At 31.0% G+C, this 20,208-nt stretch overlaps 3 protein-coding genes across 10 annotated transcripts; 1 reads left to right on the forward strand and 2 right to left on the reverse strand.

The window, feature by feature from the left end:
- The first annotated feature begins 1,997 nt into the window (after positions 1-1,997).
- On the forward strand, positions 1,998-7,315 carry LOC113522642 (presenilins-associated rhomboid-like protein, mitochondrial). Its single transcript, XM_026908399.3, has 9 exons — positions 1,998-2,207; positions 2,868-3,057; positions 3,669-3,797; positions 4,521-4,683; positions 5,284-5,379; positions 5,454-5,578; positions 5,912-6,013; positions 6,577-6,674; positions 7,096-7,315. The coding sequence occupies exons 1-9, from the start codon at positions 2,161-2,163 to the stop codon at positions 7,190-7,192; spliced, it is 1,047 nt and encodes a 348-aa protein (XP_026764200.2). The 5' UTR covers positions 1,998-2,160; the 3' UTR covers positions 7,193-7,315.
- Positions 7,316-7,618: 303 nt separating this feature from the next.
- On the reverse strand, positions 7,619-12,622 carry LOC113522694 (S-formylglutathione hydrolase). Of its 6 annotated transcripts, none has more exons than XM_026908468.3 (5): positions 12,508-12,622; positions 11,448-11,669; positions 10,589-10,834; positions 8,946-9,165; positions 7,619-8,244 (listed from the first exon to the last, which is right to left on the reverse strand). In XM_026908468.3, exons 1-5 carry the CDS (start codon positions 12,567-12,569, stop codon positions 8,062-8,064), a joined length of 933 nt encoding a protein of 310 aa, XP_026764269.2. In that variant the 5' UTR covers positions 12,570-12,622; the 3' UTR covers positions 7,619-8,061. The 6 variants fall into 6 exon arrangements, with proteins under 6 accessions (XP_026764269.2, XP_026764271.2, XP_026764270.2 ...); XM_026908470.3 differs by having other exon boundaries at positions 12,393-12,528; XM_026908469.3 differs by lacking the exon at positions 12,508-12,622 and adding an exon at positions 12,343-12,500.
- Positions 12,623-16,545: 3,923 nt separating this feature from the next.
- LOC116413627 (protein Mpv17) lies at positions 16,546-19,146 on the reverse strand. Of its 3 annotated transcripts, none has more exons than XM_031913779.2 (3): positions 18,911-19,146; positions 18,451-18,660; positions 16,546-17,143 (listed from the first exon to the last, which is right to left on the reverse strand). In XM_031913779.2, exons 2-3 carry the CDS (start codon positions 18,655-18,657, stop codon positions 16,787-16,789), a joined length of 564 nt encoding a protein of 187 aa, XP_031769639.1. In that variant the 5' UTR covers positions 18,658-18,660; positions 18,911-19,146; the 3' UTR covers positions 16,546-16,786. The 3 variants fall into 3 exon arrangements, with proteins under 3 accessions (XP_031769639.1, XP_031769640.1, XP_031769638.1); XM_031913780.2 differs by having other exon boundaries at positions 18,873-19,130; XM_031913778.2 differs by lacking the exon at positions 18,911-19,146 and having other exon boundaries at positions 18,451-18,828.
- Between the last annotated feature and the right edge of the window lie 1,062 nt (positions 19,147-20,208).

Below are 20,208 nucleotides of genomic sequence, written 5' to 3' on the forward strand. Positions count from 1 at the left end.
GCTACATCTTTTTGCTAGTTTATTTAATGGGTATGATATTCTCTTAAAGACTTTTACTTAGTAGATATTTGTTAAATAATTAGAAAGGGTTAAAATTAACAACTTACTCTAATTACCCAATTAGAGATTACAATCATAATTTTATTCTTATAATAATAATAATATAAATCATAACATATTATTAAAATACTTTACTAATATTATTAAATACTGTATATGAAGAAATCATCACAATATAAATCCCAGACACAAACCTATCTTTCTAGTAAAAAGGAAAAAAAAATTACATTTCTACAATTTGTTATACGTCACAATTTGATATATACTAAAAAAATCTCCGACATAAAGAATCGTCTCTGGAAATTAACGAAATTAATTCTTTGAATTTCCCAAAATGAACCAACTGACCTGTTTTAACCCTTGCATGTTAATCATATATTCATCTCTAACTGCGGTATTTCAGCAGTGTAGACCGCTATTGTTCTAGTTGCACAAACAAAGTTTTAATTTCTCATTATGTCTTCAAAAGTATCTAGATAAGAGTAAAGTATATATCAGTACTATTTTTTCAATCGACTTCTACAAAGAAGGAAATTCAATTGTATCTTTTTTATGTGTAACACACATAAAAAAGATACTCACTACACTCGTAACTCCTTATATACCGTAAATCATTTATATACCGACTTATTTTTTTTTTTATATGAAAGAATGAACTTTCAGTTTAGACCCATAGAAATGTTATCAAAATCGGTTTAGTAGATTAGTTGTTGAATCAAAATAAGTGGTTTTGCCACTACTGAAGTCGAACTTTTTGTAGAACTAAATCTCAAGTTATTGTATTTTATGTTACGCTATACCTTGGACAATTCTGGACCGATATAAATCATCATTTTGTCGATGAGGTTTATTCCCGTGTTGCTTTCATAATTAGTCCTTTTTAAAGTCTGCTTTTATTAAACAAAATCTTAATTTACTATTTCCAATATGTATTTGCATTAAACTACATGATATTTTTTAATAGACGTTGGTCTATATTTGAATACATACCTTCTTAGCTTAAATTTAAAGAACAAAGATAACACTAAAATTATACTTACTATACACTTAACACTATAGGTACCAAATCCCAGTAGAAAAGCCGATCTTAGGCAAAAGTATAGATCTCTTATTCTGTTGAAGCATTTTTATTCAGAAAGTCTGGTATCGATTCCTGAGAAAATGTACGTTCCAAAAGTTTAATCGATCTTGAAGATCTCGATCTATTGATGTGCTTATTAGCTTCTACACACAGAGCAAGTTATCACTACATTATCTACAAATTTTAATAGGTAATTTCCAAAAAAAAAAGAAAAACTATTTTTTTAAGAAAAAAATGACTAAAGGTTTTAAATAAAAAAATCTATTTTGATCTACTCATCTTTGTATCGATCCTTAATACTATCTTAAAAAATATCGAATGAAAATAAAAAATAGAGGTCCAAAAAATCTAATTTCGATAAAAGTGAATAACAATTGGAACCAGCAGAATGTTGCTTAAATTAAAACATCCTATTGTCGTATAAAATTTCGACAAGTGTAATTTTGTTAATTTACTTTTTGCTTTTAATATAGATAATAAAAGATTTTAATATCACAGCAAAAAATTGGTAGTTAGGTAGTAATACGAAATAATTCTTAATAATGGGATCATATCTAATGGCTCCATTTCTAGCAATATATCTTAGGTCAGGACGACCTCCAAACGGTTCCCCCTGGAAACCATCGTGGCTTCCAGGAGTTCGTCATCATGGACTAAATGACCTGATTCCATCCTCACTTATGATCTCTCACTGATATAACATCCATTACGCCATTGCATTTAACCATTCAAAAAAAATGCCAATAATTTTACAATAAAAACAAACATGCTGAGCATATAATTGTTAATCTTAGTTGTCACTGTCATTGAAAAGTTAGCTATCAATGTCAATTTGTTTAACTGTCATTATATCCTTACCAAAATATCAATGTCATCTGAATTCCCGTTTTTCCTTATATTTTCGTTACCTACATTTAATTTTTTATTTCTTGAAAATTTTGCTAAATTATCCAAACGGAAACTTTATAAAAGAATTTTTAATAATGAAACATATTTAAAAAATACTTATAGAAATTAAAATGTTCTTTAGAAATGTTTGGTGTGCTGCTGAATTAACGAACAGTTGGTAAGAATTACTTTTGCCCTTTCCTCTTTAATAAAGAAGCTATACAATTATTTAACTCAGTAATTAATAATGGATTAAATATTAAACAAATATTAATGAATCAAACATCCATAAAAGAAGTGATTAAACTCTTTATGAATATGTTACACAACTAATAATAGAAAACATCCAGGGCAAAATAGGCATAATAATGTAATTTACTGAAGCATTTATAAGTAAGTACTGCCATTATAATATAACCGTATACCTAATGTTTATTTGATATAGGTAATAGTTACAAGGTGTGAGTGACAGAGCATTAAAATCATAAAAAAAGTAGTACTAAAAAAACTTATTTCATAGATTCAACAAAATATTTGTTTATGAGAAAATTTTTGTGAGTTTTGTTAGGTCAAGCTGGTCTCTTAAAACCTGAAACAATAATTTTATACTAAAAACTGACAATATGTCACCTAACTGTTTATGACCATCATATTTATTTTATACTATTTAATGACACCTCTTTATAGAAGTTCTGTAATACAATGTATGCTCATGTCCGTCTGTCATCACCTTTAAGCTAGTCATAGATACTACATAAATATTTCCTTTTACAGCAGTTGAGAAAAAAAAAACAAAAATAATATTAAATCTATAGCATTTTAACAAATTTTGTTTTAGTAAATCAGTACTCCTGCAGCAGAGCCATAGCCCTAGTTATGCTCGTCTACAACTTCGCAAGTCTTTCCACAACTCACGTCGTGGAACTCGTGGGCAACGCTTAGATCCTGATCCTCTTGACCAACTGCCAATTGAGTCTGGCCCATTGAATGCTAAGGGCTTGTTGAAACCTTTTCTGTTCACTGTTGGAGTAAGAATTTTTAAATCACTTGATAATTACAATACATTAATTATACCTCTATCCACATTATAAATAAAAAATCTTCTATACTCAAACTCTAAAATCTCTTTAAAATATAGATTGTCTTTGCTGTATTACTTACATGTTGAAATGTTCACCGAACTCAAATTGTCTTAGGCTAAAGAAGGCATGCCATTAGTTATGTACTGAATATATTATGGCAGCTGCAGGAGGTGTGTCCTTGAGTGATGACCACATCACAGACATATGGTGTAGGTAGTAGTTGTGACTATGTCTATGAAGTAAAGTAATATAGAAATTTATCTTGACACTAATTATTTTATTTAATAAGCTAAGAGAACCGAGAGCCAAAAGCCTCTACACATATACACATTTCTTCCTCATCCACTTTTATAACATTTTAATGAAAGTACACTTTTATATTTTATAGGTTATAGAGGTTCCACTTTGTATTATTTCTATATTTTATATATATTTTTTCTTTCTATATTTATTGCCTACTCATGGTCACCACTCAAGGATATAGGATAGATCAAAGATATAGAAATATATCCATACAAATATACTGTTACTAAATAAATAAAACTTGGTTACTTCAGGTATCAGCTGCAAGTCTTGTGGGGTGTGTGATCTGGGAATATGAGACTCTACGTGCACATACAACTACTTTGCTCCGGAGACCTAGCACCTGGTTAAATATACAACAAAAGAAACTTATGGCACAGTTTGTAAGAAATTGCTAATAAAACATTATGTAAACAATATTTATACTAATATAAAAAAAGCAAAAAAATTTGAATGCACTAATCTCTAGAACTACTGTTTTGAAAATTTATTTTTATATTATATAGTAGATTTCATGAGGCATAACTAACTACAAGCCAAGTGGGATACAACTAGTTTTCTCTGTAATCTATCAAGTTCATGGGCAGCACTTATTGAGGATTAGGTGCCCTATGTAATCCCTAAAGCAGTGATTCTCAACCTTTTTTTTGTTGCCGCACATACTTAACGATTTCAAAATTTGGCGGCATACAAAGAAAAAGATAAAAATTATTTACTTACTACAACACACTGCATAAATAGTTTATGACAAAATTTTAAATATTTGCAAAATTTGGCGGCACACAAAAGTGCCGCGGCACAGTGGTCGAGAATCACTGCCCTAAAGATATATGGTAAAAAAGGCGCACCTATTCTCCTATAAATCAAGAGTAAAAATAGGATCCTATTATACTTATTATTACTCTGTAATGTAATGTTGATGTTGATAATCATAAACTCCAGCAGTTCTCTATGTGGCTTGCATCTTTCATACAATTGAACATCACTAAAGGATATTATTACATTTCGGAAGACTGCTGATTGACTCTAGTGTAAATTAGAGACACTATTTTGTAAATCAAAATATTGTTAACAAACTCGAGTTTCTTAAGAACTAAAATTTTCAGAAATCTGAACCAGGACCAGTGAAAAAATGGTGGAATTCATTGAAAGATAATGAAAAGGTCTTCTATCCCATTCTTGCGGCAAATGTATTAGTGTTTGGCGCCTGGCGTGTTAGAGCATTACAACCTTATATGGTCAAGTACTTCTGTTCTAATCCTTCAGGAAGTGAGTTATTCCAAAATTATTTAAAATAATATTTTCCTGACTATAATAATATTATAAAGTAGATACGCACGTACCATTTTAACTAGTAATGTTATTATGTACTTAGACTTGCCCACATGTCATTAAACTTATTAGATTATTTAAATTCGATATTCCAATATATTAAATTTCATATAACAATCAAATTATGTATGCTACCATTTAAAATATCATCGACGCTGAATTACTTATAAAACTTAATATATTTAAATTATATAAATTTTAGTCCTGTACATATTGGAAATTTTTCTGAAAAATATTAAAACATTGATTTCTACTGACTTCAAAAAAAGAAGAAAGTTCTCAATTCGGTAGTATTTTTATGTTTGTAACCTTATAACCGTCATTTATAAACTGATATGGAAAATTATGGTTTTATCTGAAAGAATATACTTTCACTTTAATCAAAATATTTTTTGGCCACCATTGATGTTGATATTTTTTTATGGAACAAAATCTTAATTTTTTATTTTTTATTATTTTAAATTGCTTATAGGTACTATATTTACTATACTTATGCAAGAATTATAAATTTGTGTTACATATTTATTTTTATTTTAGGTTCAATATGTCTGCCGATGGTACTATCTACATTCAGTCACTATTCAGCCTTACATCTGGCTGCAAATATGTATGTTCTTTATAGTTTTATGCCAGGTAAGGAAAACGATAGACATATTACTATAAAAATATAATAAACAAAATTTATCCATATAATTATTTTTCAACAGCTGCTGTTGCGTCATTGGGCAAGGAGCAATTTGTTGCCATGTATATGAGCGCTGGTGTAATCAGTAGTTTCTCCAGTTTCCTCTATAAAGTGGCTTTGAATCAGCCTGGTCTTAGTCTCGGTGCGGTAAGTACTATTATATCAACTATTGAAATAGCTCTAAAGTTGGTTAATAGGTATTATTATACAGCTATTTTATTATTAAAATTGCAGAATCTTTCGACGTTATGGATTCGATCCAAACAATAAAAATATTGTTATTCATTTCTTTTCTAATTTGCAACTACTTTATTATAATAATTTATATTTTTTTTAAATACTTACCATTAACATCAGATAAGGAAAACAATGTTCTCAATAAATTGAAATCAACGTATTACTTCCGTGTAAGAGTAAATTGTTTGTACATTCAAAATTATTGCAGAATTTGGTGGTAACACTTAAAATATTATTTTGCAGTCGGGAGCGATCATGTCTGTATTGTCGTACGTATGCATGCAATATCCTGACACCAGGCTGAGCATAATATTCCTACCTATGTATACGTTCGCTGCTGGAACGGTAAATATCAGTTTCCATTGTTAATTCTACTAATTAGGAGAAAAAAGTTCCAAGTTTTGTTGGAATTATTACAGAAACTCTTAGTAACAAATGGGAACATTTAATTAATAATTTTTTTGTTTTTACCACTACTGAACATCAGCAAACTGTCTATGGTCGGGTCAATTATTTATTTATTTACATTTTCATTAAGTTCAATTAAATCAGATTATACATACCTCCCAGTACAAGTACTGTTTTTACACGTTTTAAATAATTTTAATACTTTTTGTTGATAATTATTATTACGTATGCAAGCCCATTTTACTGTTATAAATCACAAAATACCAAAAACTCCACAAAATTTCTTGCCCACTAATATATAATGTCCTATAAGTTGTCAAGTGTCATAAATGAATCGCAGATATATTGTTGCTTGTAAAATAAACATGAAGCACCTGCTTCTCTATCCTAGCTTGGCCATTTGCCTTTTTCACAATAATGTTTCTAAAGTAACTTATTATATTTTCCTTTTTCACAATAATGTTTCTAAAGTAACTTATTATATTTTCCTTTTTTTTTAGGCAATAAAAGCAATAATGAGTATGGACTTGGCTGGAGTTGTGTTTGGATGGAAATTTTTCGACCATGCGGCACATCTCGGAGGTGCTTTATTTGGAATGTAAGTATAATATGTAGTACCGATTCAATATATACTAGTATAATAAAGTAGAAAGGTTTGTGTCTTCGAATGCGCTAATCTCTGAAACTACCACAATTATTTGAAAAACTCTTTTTGCATATGATACTTTATTTCTTGAGGAAGGTCAAAGGCTGTTCAATCTTACGATATAATCACGAACGGAACCGCGGGATACGCCTAGTTATTTATAAAGCCAATGAATGATATAAAAAAACAGGGGACGAACATTTGGGGCATAATCCAGAACACGATCCAAAATCGGATACTGATAATTCACTTCCTAAATTGACCAGACCAAGAATTGAACCCAGGGTCTCATTTTTGCAATATATACCTACCACTGCGCTATAAAAGTTGTAATAAATAGTTTAGATGCATTATAATTCACTCTTTTTACCAGTGCTTGGTGCGAATGGGGTGGCACACACATTTGGGCAAACAGAGACAAATTTCTACAGTATTATCACGCTCTACGGAAAAACGATACTGGCAGGTAGTAAAGAATATAATGAGTAATACATAAGTAATATAGTTATAATGTATCCATAAAGAGAAATACTTTTATTAAATTGTTGGTAAAATTTATTCTTTTGTTAGAATTAATAAAAATTATATATTGACTCAATATGTTTTAATTTAAATCATTTAATATTCATCATCATCATCATCATTTTAGCCATTATCCTTCCACAGCTGGACATAAGGCTCCCCCATAGACTGCTATAAAGAACGGTCCTGAGCCGGATGCAGGTATCCACTGACTCCCTGTAAAGCATTTCAGGTCGTCACTCCATTTAATATTACACCCTTTTATTTATACGACATGAGCCAGCTCCTATAAGAAACAGACAGTAAAAACTAAAATCGGATGGGGAACTGTTAGAAATATTTGACAATTGTCAACCCTAATTAAAAATAAAAGATTTATTACAAACATAATTTTATTTACAAAAAAATATATAACATTTACTTAAATGCGTATTATTTAATTATATCATTTGTTGGGGTCAAATATAGATTTGTCACGATTTTTTATCGGGATTTTTTATTAGTTAAAGAACTCATAATTACAAACATATTTAAGAAATATTTTATGGAAACTAATAGTGAAAAATAACTTTTGAAAATCAATATTTTTTAACAAAAATTTAATTATCGTTTTCAAAACTCGATTAAAACCCCTATAAGTACCCTCCATATTTCCTTTTGCACTGGAGCATGGGAGCTTACATTTACTTTTTATGCAAAAATTTAACAATACAAATTTATTTTCTAACCCATTTATTAATGCAATTTCTGATTTTAAAAGTTACATTACACATTTAAGTGTAATACCATTTTACAGGCATTCCGTCATTGGTTAGGCTTACGCTTTAAGAATCTTAGCATGAAAATCGAAATGTTCACCGATGTAGGTAGAAATGTAGTAGTAAGAGTGATCATAGTCTTCCCGCAAATTCAGTATAACTGGAACTCCAACTGAGCGACATGCCTCTACTAAATTCTCCGGCAGAAGTTGCTTCTCTTTATAAAATTTGTCACCAGCACCCTAGACATAACAAATTTAATTAAAATTATTGTTCATTGGTAAGCGCACCTCTTGAGAAGGTGGATTATTTAAATTAAAAAGTACGCTTTTTGGCACTTATATTACGTACACCGTTTCGACGCGGATTGCACCACGTCGAAACGTACAATTGCTTCGCGTTAAGTCTTGATAGTGTATTTAAAAAACTAATGGATCATCGAATATCTCAAATAGCGAAAAATTTTTTATTACTGATAGATCATTTTATTTATAAATAATATGTTATAGCTAGAAAACTAAAAGCTGCCCAACTGTTGAAGTGATTTACAAAAAACTATAAATAATTTTATATTGTAGTCATATTCATGACTACAATATAAAATTATTTATTTTATTTATCACGCTTAAACAGCTAAATGGATTTGAATTAAATATGGTACAGGCGTAAATTATATCCTAAGACATACATAATAACATAACTTTATATACTGATTAACACAGAGAAAGCTACGGAAAACTGCTAGTTATTTGATCCTTACTTTATTACATATTACAAATGTGAAAGTCAATTTGTTTGTTTGTTACCTTATAGCACCTTAAGGATTTAAAACAATTACTATGAAATTTTGTATACACATACTATATGAAATGGAAAAGGATATAAGCTGCCCGGTTACATGATCGAGGTCATGAATAAAAGCTAGTAATAATATAATGCTTACTTGATCAATCAGCAAGGTAAGTGGAGGTCCATCATATTTCTTTACAAGTTCTGTAGCATCCCATTCAGCCCACTGATTCTTATCTTTGCCTAGATACCCAGTAAAGGCTTTTTCACCCCATGGGCAAGCACTTGGGTTGCAGATAGGAGCAAAAGCACTGACTGATTTAAATAAACCTGGGTTTCTTAAAGTTGATACTAGTGCACCATGCCCTCCCATACTAAAAAAATATATATTAAGCAACTAAATTGAAATAAATGATAGTATGATTAACTAAAATATACTGTACCGACTTAAAGTAATATAAGGCAATACCATGCTGATATTATAAATAAATATTAATATTGAGTATTTTCTACAGATTAAAAAAAAATATAAAGGATACATCTTGATGATATGCATATTTTTAAGGGACCCTTTTTAAAAACTACACCTAAATTATATAATAGAAATATTAATACAAATAAAGTTGCGGTAAAGAGAACCCTATGGTATTGTGTATTAAGTGCAATGTTATAATAAACAACACTGACGTTATCTTAAGAACAATTAACAGAATTTATAATTTTATTATTATATAGATTTGTATAATGAAATTGTTATATAGGTATTTATGATAATAAAAATAAATAACGTGAATATTTAGTTCAATAATTCAGATAAAATTTGACCATTCCATTATCATTTTACATTACATGGCAAAGTATTATCTAAGTATAGGTATTCATTATATAAGTATTCAAATTACGAATACAACTACTACCATTAATAACCTATTTGACAAAGGATGTCCAAAGAACAACAAACTGAAATGTCTGCCACATTTCAGTTTTTTGTTTCTCAGGAACTCAACAGAGGTTATACTGCGCTGGGGAAGTTGTTATCGAAAACTGTATCTGTACACAGACTAGACATCACATATGTCATTAGTTTCATATATAACACACACAAAAATATGTGTCTGTGCTTTTTTATTTAATGGGTGATAATGGAATGGTAATTCCACCCGCGCTATCGGTATACACCGGCGAGGCACCAGTGAAGGATGATAGGTGAGGATAAAGCAGGTCAGCCCATCGTGACGAATTAAAAAAGAATTGTTCACAATGGTTTCCAGGGGGAACCACGTGGAGGTCGACCTAATAAGGTATATTGCTAGCAATGGGGCTGTCAAACTCCATTTCTAATAATCCCTTCCCACCACCACGTGGAGGTGGCCCTGATAGGGTTTATTGGTAGTAATGGGGAAGATAGACCCCATTACTAACAATCCCTTTCCCTCATGTGTCTGTGCTAAAATAAGCTAAAAATGAGAAGTTTCATCTTTTTGCTAATATAAGTCTAGTTTGGTAGGGTAATTTGGCAGAGAATATTAATATTATATCAATGTGAAACTAGGGGGAAAGAAGGGATTTGTAGTAATGAGATCTAATAGAACCATTGCTAGCGATACATTGTCAAATTGACCTCCAAATGGACCCCACAATTGTGGTTAATTCTTCATGATTGGCTGATGTAACTCCATCTTCACCTATCATCATCCTTCACTGGTACCCTGCCAATATACACCAAAAATGCAAGCATCATTTTAATTGCATCTCTAAAAAAATAAGTAGAAGATTGTAGATATATTAACATGTTACCTGTGTCCCATAATTCCAAATTTAGTAGGATCTACCAAATTACTAAATGCACTTTGAATTATTTCATATAATTCTTTAGTGACATAACTGCCCATTCTATAGTGTTTGGACCAAGGATCCATAACAGCATCAAGGTAAAACCCAGCTGATACTCCAAAATCCCAGGAGTCATCATCCCCTGGTATCTTCACACCTCTAGGAGAAGTGTCTGGACTAACAACAATAATTCCATGTTGAGCAGCATATCTGTTATACAAAAAAATTTTATGAATGTTGGGACCTAGTACTGCACCTACTTGATCTTAATTAACTAGATTCATAAGAATCATGAATCTAGTTAATAACAAAACTTTATACCTATTTAAATTTCTGACTATAGATAATCCAATGATGTAAAACATCAAAATCAGAGGATCTGAATGATGGTGATAGTCTTGTCTCTTACCATGTCTGATTCTAATATTCTCAGCAAAATGTGAACATGATAAGTACTACATTCACCACAAAAGCAATAATTAACAATTACCTCCATGAGGAGCATGTTTTCTTTTTTTTTATAAGCACAATTCATACTTCTGCAATAAATGTTGCTTTGTATAGTGTTTAGAAAGCAGGTTTTCATGTACATCTAAAATTAAATTTGTAATAAGTTGAAATTATTTTATTAATCTAAGTCCTCTGTGAAATAGTCAAATATTTCACATATTTTTTTTTTTTTATTTTTTTATTTATGGTATGGTATGGTACTTGACTTCTTCACCTATCATTTCTTTGCAGGTACTCAATTAGCATAAACCAATAAAAAAATATTTTCAGTAATAAAGAGTAACAAGTATGTATAGTCACTGAACAAATATACCTCTGAAATCCTGATTTTGTAATGAAGTTCTGTTCAGTGCATGTGAGTCCTGATAGATAAAATATAACAGGCAGCTTTACATTGTCCCCATCAGCTTGTGGCGGTAAATAAATAGAAAAATTCATCTTGCATTTTAATTCTGAGGACTCATGTGCATATACCTTCTGGTAGCCTCCAAATATTTTGTTTGATGATACCAATTGTAAGGAATCCATGTTAGTACTGTAAACATTACAAACAAATAAACTTGATATGTGCTTACAGCAAATTGTATAATTGTTTACAAATTATGTTTCTAATAATACATTTAGAACCATTACATTATAGGTAAGTAGCTTAATATCCTAAGCTTTATTAAATTCTGTTTAGCTGAACTACAAATAATATAAGTAGGTAAATAAGTAAATAAGATTATATTTTCATACAAATATTTTTTCAGACATAACCTTTTTATCTAATTACGTAAGTATAAAATTAAAACTTTTGCTGTAAGTAATTCGTATCTTGCTGGGGTATGAAATTGTATTGAAAGGCTAAAAATATATTTTTTATCTGATTGGTTCAAATGTATAGTTATTTACCTAAGTATTTAATATGTAGCCGGTCTAATAAAGACCGGTATTTTTATAAAAATAATTCTACGGTCCAAAATGTATAATAAGAGGAAAATTTAAATATGTAGGTTCGTAGTACACAGATTTTTACTCGAATACTTTTCATTACCAAATATTTAAGGGAAATCAAAGTAGTCTCGTTATTCTGTAGTTTCTTCTAATTACAAAAAAAGAATGCGCTAAACAAACAATATATAAAAGTAGCCGGTACCTATTAGAATTTGTTTTAGCTGTGGTATATTATGAATATAAATAAATTTATTCAATGTTCAAATTTTTACCTCAGTTGCAAAATATGAAATAAAAACTAGAAATCCTTTTCTTTAATTACCTAAATAAATAACTATAACGTAATAATTAATAGGTCTGTGTAAATAACAATAACAAAAAACAGAAGCACTAAGTCAGGAAGCGAAAAAGTTACTAAAAATAAGGATTAGCAATACCACAAATCACAGAGTACTTTTATATCCACAAATATTATAATAGTAATAACGATACATATCATATATAGGTATAATGCATATTGGTGTAATATCTCATATCATATCTCACGCACGACAACTATATATTGGATTCAAATGTAATGTACGCCAGTGTTTCCCAACCTTTTTTATGCCATGTCCCACTTAAACATTTCTAAAATTATTATGCCCCCATAGATAATTTTCCCGATAAAGTTTACTTAACAACTCTAATCGCCCCATTTTGATTACGTCAAACGAAATTATACCTAATAAATATTTACAGCTTTTTTTTAATTTAATTTTTTGTTAAATTTGGCACCGATATCTAGTCGTAGCATTGCATTTAAATGGCACGGAGCAAGAGGTTAAAAGCGATTCGAGTCCATTTTTTAATTGCCCACCCTTAACTATCAAATTGCCCCCCTGTGGGGCGTGGGCCCCATGTTGGGAAACGCCGATGTACGCGGTATCAATATGATTTTGGAAATAGCATAGTTAATATGACGTACTATGTGGTAATGATATGTAAGTACCGTAGATTAAGAAGTGTAAGTGTATGTTATGCTAAGTCTATGGTGAGTATTTATATTATCTATAGTATGGGCAATATTAAAATGGGTGATGAATTTTTTTTATCATTTCATTAGTTAAAATCAAAAGAATTCAATATATAAGTTGAAAATGGAATGATAATGCCGCTTACACTATCAGAAGTAGTTGGCAGAGTACGAATGATGATTGATAAGAATAAAGTCAAATCAGTTGTATGGAACAACGTTGTTTAATATAGAAATATATTATCTGTGGTTTAAACTAGGAATTAACTTGGGTAATATTTTTATTTATTTATTTATTTAAACTTTGTATTCAATTGTGTATTCACAGTAAAATTCTATGTACCTACATTTGCGAATTTAACACCAGATGATGTTCTCTACCAGTCAACCATTGGGCAAACCAAGAAATAAGTAGGTGGTGCATTATTTAATAGAGGAAATAAAAAGCAATACTTGATGTATTTTTTTTTTGATGGGTGAAAATGGTATGGTTACCCCGCCTGCGCTAACGGGATACGCTGGCGGAGCACCAGTGAAGGGTGATAGATGAGAATGAAAACAGGCCAGTTAGCCCATCATGATGAATTCATCAGGAATTAACCATGATAGTTTCCAGGGGGAACCGCGAGGAGGTCGATCTGGTTGGATATATTGCGAGTAATGGGATTCTCAGTCTCCATTACTAACAATCCCTTTCCCCCTACTTGATGTATTCACATATTATAAACATATAATTAGACTAAAATGAACATATATATTATATATTAAGTAAATAAATACATTTAATACTACTATATCAAAAGATTAACTATAATAAAAGAGCGAATAACAATGTATAACTCAGAGTAACTAGCAAGATTAAATCGAAAGGGAAAGCGACTTTTCTAAGAAATAGGTGCGCAATTTATTAAAAGCTAGTTTGCTATAATATATAATTAATAAATATATAATATCGCTTTTTTCGTATCTATTTTGTCCTCATAATTCATTTGAATTAAATCTGTTTTAGATATTAATAACGTCGATAAAATCGACATTATTCTCTCGCTATCATCATTTTGTAGATATCGTCATCGTACCTGTACCCTATAACGAATTGAGTCGTAGCAGTGCGAATCGGTCAGCTAATATCGCACTCAACGAGATAAACTAATACGTGTGTAGGGGAAGGTGGGTTATCAGTAATGCAGACCAGTCCCATTGCTCACCCTGTCAAGTCGACATCCGCGTGGGTTCTCCCTGGAAACCATCGTGCAGAATTCCGATTTTTTTATACCACTGAGATAGCAAACAAGCATATGGCTCACCTGATGGTAAGCGGTTACCATAATCTATGAACGCCTGCAATACCAGGAGCATTACGCGTGCGTTACCGACCCTAAAGAAATCTCGTATTGTACAGATGTATTCATCACAATGCCTTTTCTGACCTGCCTTTTCATTATATATATATATATATATATATATATATATATATATATATATATATATATATATATATATATATATATAATATAATATATATATATATATATATATATATATATATATATAATATTTTTAAATCTAATCTGTAGTAGTTTCCCAGAACAAGTAACGAGCTTACCTTTTGCATGCTTATCTAATTTGTCATTGTCATTTTTTAATGGATGATAATGGAATGGTTCTACGCCTGCATTGTCAACATACGCCGGCCGGAGACTAATGAAGCTGAAAGATGATAGGTGAGGATGAAAATACTTAGGTCGATTAACTCATTCATAACGACTCTATCATGAAATAATGATTCCTAGGGGGACCGCATGGAAATTGGCTGACATATTATATATTCTCTCTCTAATCTACTCTGATTCTAATCTAATGACTTCGATCTCTTATCTAATTCAATTAAAAAAAAAAAGGATTCGCTAGGAAAAAAAGTAAAAATGTTTTTTCGATTATTCCTATTGCAATATGTGTACGCAACGATATGTAAAATTGTACTAAATTTCAAATCGATAGAAATAGTAGTTGCTGAGATATAATGCTGTGACAGACAGATGAACGAACGGATAAAGTCGCACGAATCTGGATTACGACAAATCTGAAGTACGTTAAATTCGGAACACGACGAAAATGGAACAAATGATTTTAAATGTTTTAGTTGAGGTCTACTTTATTTTTTGGCCCAGGATCTTTGGTTACCTAGCTACGCTACTGCTTTGTGAAAATCAAAAACAAACTCAAACTCTTGAAGCTTGAGAACCTAGCGATTAGTGTGATTGTGCGACATATTATTAGATGAACACATGCCATTTAGCCCATCATTACGAGTTCACTAGGAGTAAACCACAATAATTTCCAAGGGCACCAATCGAGGTCGATCTGACAGGGTATATTCTTAACAATAGGCGCTAACTTCATCCCTAACAATACCCTTTCCTCCCTCTCCTCTCAAAAGACTAAGAAATCTAACTATTACGGGATATGATTTATATATCTTTTTATATAGCGAGATACCTACTCAGATAAGGTTTAGGCGTAAAAGTAAATTATAAAGTTTAGAATTTTTGAAATTTGCAATTTCGATTTGATTTGAATCGAAGATTGAATTTTGGATCTTTAATTAGATATAATAAAAAATACACAAAGTTTGAAGACGAAGGTCTTTAACCAGTTCGTTGCCAGTTTTTTAATGGATGACAATGAAATGGTTACCCCGCCTGCGCTATCGGTATACGCTGACAGGACACCAGTGAAGGGTGATAGTAGACGACGACGAGGATGACGCAGGTCAGTTAGCCCATCATGACGAATTCAATAAGAATTGTTCACGATGGTTTCCAGGGAGAACCACGTGGAGGTCGACCTAACAGGGCATAATGCTAGCAATGGGGCTGTTAAACTCCATTGTTAACAATCCCTTTTCCCCCGTGCGTTGCCAGTTTTTTTTAATAGATGATAATGGAATGGTAACCCCGCCTGCGCCATCGGTATACACCGGCGGGGCACCAGTAAGGGATATTAAGCATGATGATGAAGCAGGTCAGTTAGCCCACCGTGACAAATCTAACAATAAATCAATCAAGATGGTTTCCAAGGGGAACAACGAGGAAGTTAACCTGACAGGTTATATTGCTAGTAATAGGGCTACTAATCCCCATTACTAGCAATCCCTTCTCCCCCTGTGCGTTGCCAGTTATGACTTATAGAACAGCAACATGGTCCTAAACGATTGCCCGTATGAAAAGCTTCAAATTACTTAGCGGGCTCAGAATCTGAAATGAGATATCCGCAACATTGACAGGGTAACAATTAGGGATATAATAGGTGCAAATGAAGTGAGATCAGATGCCCCATTATTTTATTTTTATTTGAATAATTTGCCAATATGACAGAGTATATAGTTAGCAATCACTGTTGTATACACCCTTCCACCCTACATAATAATGAATGATGGTCTAATGAAAAAACATTGAAATACAATAATTACATTATTTAATATTATAAATTAAGGCATTTTGTTTCTATAGGTAATGTTATAATAATAAAAACACGAAATTACAATATTAATTTGTTATTTTAAATGTTTGTTCTCTTTTAATATATGTGGCAATCTTCTATCAAAATTATTCTATATATACAAGATTGTTTGCCTATAAATTCTAATATTGTTGGCCTGACTTTACTTATTATCATATATACAAAATAATTATTTAATTTTATTCTAACAATTGCTTTCTATTTGTTTTCCATGAGAGATATGTATTCCAAAACAATGCAACAATTTGTACAAGCAATACTTGATACTGTAATGGTACATAATAAAAATTAACAATTTGGACCCATGGCCATATATAGTAATTTGTTTTTAATACATCACAGTAATTGGCGTGAATATCTTTTTTTACTATATCCCAAGGTTTGCCTTGCATTGTTCCTACTGCTGATAGAATTAGAAATAGGAATGCAGGAGCAAACACCAGTTGATCAATAAATACTTTCTTAATGGTAACTGATTTCCCACTAGAACCTATATGATGATTAAGTAATCCATACCAAAAGCGTAGAGCAGGCCCCTGAAAAAAGAAGTCATGTAGTTAAAATTGTAAATGTGAAAAAACTCTCATATTTACTACAATCATTATAATTAAATTGCTTTCATGTTATACATAAAAAGGTAAGCTGGCAAGCCATTTAATGGAAAATGATAAGCATCTCATGTAAATGCACTGTCACACTCTTGTATGGCAATCAATGTTGGCAGCAAAAACCATGTGAGCTGACCTTGTTCTTACCAACATCATTCACCTTGCCAGTGTATACCAGTGTGTGCCATAGACACAGTTACTATTTAATTAAGATTATGATATATGTATACTGGCATAAAAAAATCTAAGGGCCACAGTTTCAAGTGTTTTTTGTATGCAAATAATCAATTTAAAAGTTGGCAACTTAACCAGTTGACCTTTTTTATATATGTACTTGTGTTTTTTTATATTATTCTTTTTCATATTCTTTATGATATATGTTTTTTTGGTAACTTTTTTTCACAAGTTTCAAGACACATACCAATCAGATATTATTAAATAAAAAATATTAATATTGTAATTATTACCCAATGATTCCTTGATATACAAAAGTTGAAATAAAGATTATTTATTGTTGAATAGTCAGTCCTGTTACTCTTTTATCCTCTTTTTTTTTATACCACTGAGGTGGCAGACAAGCATATGACCTACCTGATGGTAAGCAGTTACCATAGCCTAAAAAACTTATTATTTATTCAAAATATGATATGATGAAATGCTAATTATAAAGGCTGAAACATTTTGCCTTCCCCTATGACAGGAATATGGACCAATAAAATTACATAAAGAAAAGAATCCTCATCTGATTATACATAACCTATTAATAATTGATCCTTAAATAAATATTGATTTCTTAAGATCTATTTGGTTTTTCTTAATTAAAATATTTCATAAATATTTTTAAAAATATCAGTTCTTTGACCAACAAAAAGATCATAAAGAAATTTAGTAATAAATAATGGAAGTTTCAAACATTGACATACAAAATTTGGATTTTAAAAATGCATCTAAAACCATCTATTTAACTCTTTCATTCAATATTTCCTAAATGTGTTTCTAATTATGACTACTATAAACAACAAAAATAAAAAACAATGACGTCTAAATCTGAGCTCATTTAGATCCTAGGACTGCAGGACACTTGCCACCACACTGCATAAATTAATATATATTATTATATAGTATACATATTACTATTAGAATAAATAAGCATGTATATGTGTTGTTAAAATTCAAAATGTACTTAATTTTTGCATTTAAAATATAGTAATTGTTTATTATTATTATATACTTACACCCACAAATAATCCAATAGAAGAAAACTGAAGTGTCCTTTTGTAATCCAATTCTTTAATTAGTTTCTTTTCAATTATTGTTTGAGATATTATATCGCCTGCGCCCATGAGGGTGCCGGTCTGCACTGCTTGTACCAAGTACGGCCGACGCACCAGAGCCTTCTGATATAACTTGAATATACTTTGTAACCTCATTGTTGTTTGCATGTTCTGAAAAATTACGCTTCAATTGAAAAATAAATTATATAAATAAATACACGAGTACGTCAATTAAATAACAAATTTGAACAACTTCCAATTTTTTTAAATTATATATTCCTTATAATAATGTCGAAAAAACATGTAATGAAAGAGGGAAAAAAAAAAGGTGAAAAATTAAAATAGGTAAAATTTATAAAAACCAAAGGAAATTTCTCCCTTACACTTCGTAAATTAATTCAAATCAAATAGGAATGCCTACCTAAGAAACGAGTAGCAATCAAAATGACAATGACATGACATAAAGTTGACAAAGACAATAAAATTTCCATGAATAGTGGTAATTTGTGAGTTGCTGTGATAGCCCTATCTATATTGCACTAGAAGTTTCTTAAAAAAACCAACTAGTTTAATGTTAATTAGTTTAACTAGTTTAAAGTTTAACCTAGTTTAACGTGTTTTTTTAAGAAACTTCAAGTGCAATATAGATAGGGCTATCACAACAAGTCTAATGTAATGACGATGACAGATATCTCTCAACAGATTGCATATGGAATGGACAGTAAGGTGAACCATTTTGTGTATGAAAAAGGCTGCGTCAAAAGGCGTTAAATTAGGGTGGCGCTAGAACCGGTGAGTAAATTTTTAAGGTAGTAAAACTCGCTTTTTAATAGTGCCCTTTTCATAATAAAAACTTAATATAAAAATAACACAGAGCAAGTGTTCATACGCTTAGATTATATTGATAGAGCATCGACCTTTAAAAACGGACAACTTTTTGTCAGTTAATTGTTAAATTAACTGACTCGTTTTTATCAGTGGTCTATATAATTACGCATAAAATATATCTGACCATATTATTTAACAAATAAAATGAGTCTTTACACATTAAAAAGATTCACAAATTATATAACTAAATAAATATGGAAGTTATAAAGGAGACACTCATAACTACAGGGTGGCCCAAAAGTCCTTAGAAAAGTAAAATTTAAATTAAACGAAAACGGCGCACGTGAGCGGTGCAGGGGAAGCGGGGGCAGTAACTTCGGTTTCTGGGAATTTAGTCGCGATGGAGCGTTTCACTGGAGCGAACCGTGCGTTTTGTGTGCGCGAGTTTTATCAAAACAACAATTCGGCAACCGTTGCGAGGCGTAAATTTCGAGAACACAAAGGTTTACACAACTTTGATGACACCCCAGCTCTCCAAACGATTAAGAATTGGGTTGCTAAGTTCGAGGAGACCGGTTCGACGTTAGATAAACCGCGGTTAGGTCGCCCAAGGACATCACGTACGGAACAAAACATCGACACAGTGGCACAATCTATTCGTGAAAATCCTACACAGTCAACTCGTAAGCGTTCCAGTGCTTTAAACGTATCCAGGACATCGTTACAACGGATTTTGAAGAAAGATTTACTTATGCACCCTTACAAAATTCAGTTGGTGCTGAGTCTCTGAATAGCATCAGTTTCTTTTAAGTTGAGAATTAAAAGAAACTGATGCTATTCAGAGAGTGAATTATGCTAATGAAATGTTTAATCGGTTTACTTCGTTCAATA

Source organism: Galleria mellonella, unplaced genomic scaffold (genome assembly GCF_026898425.1).
Source record: "Galleria mellonella isolate WM207_F2 unplaced genomic scaffold, CSIRO_AGI_GalMel_v1 utg38, whole genome shotgun sequence".
Classification (NCBI taxonomy): Eukaryota; Metazoa; Arthropoda; class Insecta; order Lepidoptera; family Pyralidae; genus Galleria; species Galleria mellonella.